Source organism: Microtus ochrogaster, chromosome 10 (assembly GCF_000317375.1).
Source record: "Microtus ochrogaster isolate Prairie Vole_2 chromosome 10, MicOch1.0, whole genome shotgun sequence".
Taxonomy (NCBI): Eukaryota; Metazoa; Chordata; class Mammalia; order Rodentia; family Cricetidae; genus Microtus; species Microtus ochrogaster.
This window is the reverse complement of record NC_022016.1, coordinates 7,088,694-7,092,492: the sequence shown is the minus strand read 5'-3', so window position 1 is coordinate 7,092,492 and position 3,799 is coordinate 7,088,694. Positions and strand designations below refer to the sequence as shown.

Sequence of the window (3,799 nt, the reverse complement as noted above, 5' to 3'; positions counted from 1 at the left end):
CCTCGCTCCCTCCCTTCCTTCCTTGTGTGGTGTATGCATGTGTATGTGTTCATATGTACACGCGTGTGCAGGTCAGAGGTCATGTGTCTTTCTGGTTTGCTCTCTACCTTGTTTATTGACACAGGGTCTGTTGCTGAATGTGGAGCCGACTGATCCACCTAGACTGGGTGCCAGGGATTTTCCCAAAGCACCCAGCTATTTAACAAGGGTGCTAGGAATCCAAACTTAAGTCCTCAGGCTTGTGCAGCAGATTTACCTACTGAGCCATCTCCTCAAACCCCAAATCTTTCTAAAATTATTATCTTGAGATTAGTGAAGAGAGTTTGTGTGTATATTGTTGCATTGTGTACTTGGATGACATGTTTTCCACTTGGAAAAAATGTATTTCTAACTATGTTAACATGTGTATGTAGGTGGACGGTATGTGTATGTGTGTGGCAGGGTGCATGTGTGGAAGTCAGGACAAGTCCATGACGCCTGTTCTTTCCTTCTACCTTTCTCTAGACTGGGGGCTGACCTGGAGTCATCGGACTTGCATCATTCACTGGCAAGCTCCTTCACTCCTGAGTCCTTGAGATGTCCCATGTCAAGATGTAATTCCTAAGTGGCTAGCACCTGTAGGGCTGGTGTGCTCTGCAAACACTCTGCTTTGGACAGGGAGACCTGTGCCCCCCGTGTTTGGGATTGCGTGCAGAGTGTAAAACGGCAGCCGTGATAGGCTGGCTCTGCGTGCCCAGTGCTCATCGTGTGACTCACTCTGCCCAGTTCCCCTGTGCACTGCCCCACAGTGCACCCCCCTCTCCCTCATTTTAGAGAGGAGGAGCCCAAGGCTCAGATCAGGGTTCACTTGACCCAAATCACCCAGTACTTGAGTGACATGACCAGAGGTTAGCCCAGGGCCTGTGTCTTGCCCAAGACTGCCTATGCTTGTTGGAAGGTACCATGACTCACAGGCTGTGTGGCTCCTCTGCAGGATGCCCTCGTTCTTCAGGCTCCTATAGTTAGACTGAACCTAGGATTCCCCATCTATGCTCCGAGCCTCCCTTCCTGCCATCCCTTCCTCCCATGGGCAGTCCTGTGAACTGGGAAGCATACTTGCTGGCAGGAAGGAAATGAGGAGTGGCTGTCCTGTAACTGATGACCTCTTTATCTTGGGTACCATAGGTCCCTGCTGAGCAATACAAGAACCTGGCCGAGAGTGCTCTCTTGGAGCCTCAGGTGAGGAGGTACATCATCTACAACTCGAGGCCTGTGCGGCTGGCCTTTGCTGTGGTGAGTAGTACTTAGGCCCACACGGCTTTCCTCCTTGTCCTCAGGCACACCGGATGCAGCAGTATGTCCTGGGGAACACAGCTGCCTTTGAAAGCCTGGTGGCAAAGATGTCGATTTGCTGTAGAAGGGGTCAGTAGGGATGGGAATAGGGACTGGGAGCCAGGCTTCCGAGTCAGTGTTAACCTTGGCCAAGGCTTTTCTCCTGGGGACGTGGTTTCCTTTTGTTCACAGGTGGGAGTGATTCCTGTGTTCCTAGCATGCACACACACACATGCATGCATGTACCTACCTACCTGTATGTGCATATGCTTGCAAACATATACCTGTGACTACAAATCCACACCAGAAACGTGTACACATGTGGCCAGCAGCGTGTGAACCCAGGCTGTCTCGCTGAACCCTTAGCTTTTCTGTTTTCCGGCTTCTGTATGTGTTTACGGCCCAGCTGACCCTGTCTCCCATTTCAGGGGAGACAGAAGAGAGGGGACTAGCATTTAACAACCCCCTAACAAATACTGGACTTTGAAATGTTACCCTGCTAGTCCTGGGACAGTCCTGTGAGGAAAGTGTGATTATTCCCAGTTCATAGGCGGAGAAACCCAGTCTTAGAGAGGTCATAGCTCGTCCCAGGCCGTGCTGTACCGCAAGGCAAGGATAAAGGTATACCACAAGGGGTTAGATACAGAATTCTTTCCGTCAGGAGGGTTTAGGAATGAGGGGCTCAAACCTGAGTGCTCACACACTTTATCCCAAGTAGGCCAGCTGAAGGAACTATGCGGAAAGTGGGGTGCAGAATAGGAGGTTCCGCAAATGTGGCCACAGTGGAAAGTGGGAAGTGACAGGGAGCTCCGGCTAACACCCCAGAGGTCCTGAAGGGAGAGCAAAGTTGAAGTAGATAGCCAAGGCCATGTACCTCTGAGCAGTCGTCAAGATACGGCCCCTCCCACTGCTGGCTTATCTTTATTCCGGTCTCAGTCTCGTCCTGGGAGGTGGTCTGAGAAACTGGTGCGTTGTGTAAAATTTCTTTCTGGGAGACAAGTCTGCCTCTGGTGCCATTTCCCAACATGAGATTCCTAGCAGAATTCCAATTTCTTTGGGGTGTGTAGTTTCAACAGCCTGATAACCAGATTGAGAGACACAGTGTCTCTAGAATATCTTCATTTCTGCCAGGCCGGTTACAGCCTGTTGTCATGGTTCACTTAATAAGAGGGAGCAGGAGCTCAGTCCCAGGGTTGGTGTGAATCTCCCTGATGGCTCCGTGTCTTCCCGTGTCTTCTACAGGTGTTCTATGTGGTGGTGTGGGCCAACATCTACTCCACCAGCCAGATGTTTGCCCTGGGCAGCCCGTGGGCAGGCGTGCTGCTTGCCACCCTGACCGCTGTCAGCCTGACCCTGACTCTTGTGCTGGTGTTTGAGAGACAGCAAAGGAAGGTGAGCTGTGGGGCCCGTCTGTCCCTCCAGAGGGCTGGGCAGTCTGATGCTGTAATTCTGCTACAGACAGCTCCTTGAGCTCCCCCATGGCTGCACACCCATGACTAACAGAAATAGGGTCTTCTCCATTGCCCCTCTCTCCCTCCCTTTCTTCTTTCCACAGGTTCTTACCACCTAGGCCCACAATTTAGAACTTTCTCTGTATAGGTTGGCCTGCCTCTGCTTTCTGAGTGCCGGGATTCTAGGCCACCACATGTTGCTCTTGTTTTGCTTGTTCTTTTGAGGTGGGGTCTTGTTATGTAGCTTAGGTTGGCCCCAAACTCACGATTCTTTTCATAAGTGCAAGGATTACAGGCTTGTGCCACCACGTTCTTCCTTCCCTCCTTTCCCTTCTCCTTTGCTCCGTTGCTCCCCGGAAAGGTTACTCTGCTGCACTTTAGTGCTTGTGGTTCACTTTCTGATGGTCTGGGCCTTTGGCTGCTTCCTGGGGCAATTGTATGTGGTGTGCAGAGCCACTTGCCTCTTGGCCAAGGAGCAATTGCTCTTTGTTCTCTCTTCCTTATTGTCTTACCCAGCTTCTGCATGTTGTTGTTTTTCAAGAGCAGTTCCCAGTAGCCCATGTTCCTGCAGCACTCTAGGTAGCTGAGCTTGCTCACACACCTCTCCCTGGACCTGCACTATAACTTGTGAATGTCAGGGAGGGAAGGTGACAGCCCACCTCACTGTAGTGGGCTGGGGAGATGGGGCCATTGTCCCTCCTTGGTGGGGTTGGTGCTTCACTAACAACCTGGCCTCACTTAACTTCTGTAGCAACCTGAGAGGCAGGGAGTGGGCTCAGAGAGTTAGGGAATTTGTCCTGGATCTAATTGTAATGGAGAGGCAGGGTTCAAAGCCAAGCGTATTATCCCCATCACCTTTAGAGAGGAGATCCTTGCTTCCCAGCTCACTGTGGCACTTATTGGGTTAGTGTCCTTGTGTGCTGCTGCGTATGGATGGTAGGTTAATGTCTGTGTGTGCTGCTGTGTATGGATGTTAGGTTAGTGTCCGTGTGTCCTGCTGCGTATGAATGGTAGTTTAGTGTCCTGCTGTGTATGGA

At 51.3% G+C, this 3,799-nt stretch overlaps 1 protein-coding gene across 5 annotated transcripts in view; it reads left to right on the top strand.

The window, feature by feature from the left end:
* Tmem268 (transmembrane protein 268) overlaps positions 1-3,799 on the top strand; it is a 27,413-nt gene that overhangs the window by 12,595 nt on the left and 11,019 nt on the right. For all 5 annotated transcript variants that reach the window (XM_013348220.2, XM_026782351.1, XM_013348219.2 and 2 more), the window contains 2 exons: positions 1,165-1,272; positions 2,554-2,703. In XM_013348220.2, coding sequence (XP_013203674.1) covers positions 1,165-1,272; positions 2,554-2,703 — 258 coding nt within the window. The remainder of the gene's footprint in view (positions 1-1,164; positions 1,273-2,553; positions 2,704-3,799) is intronic.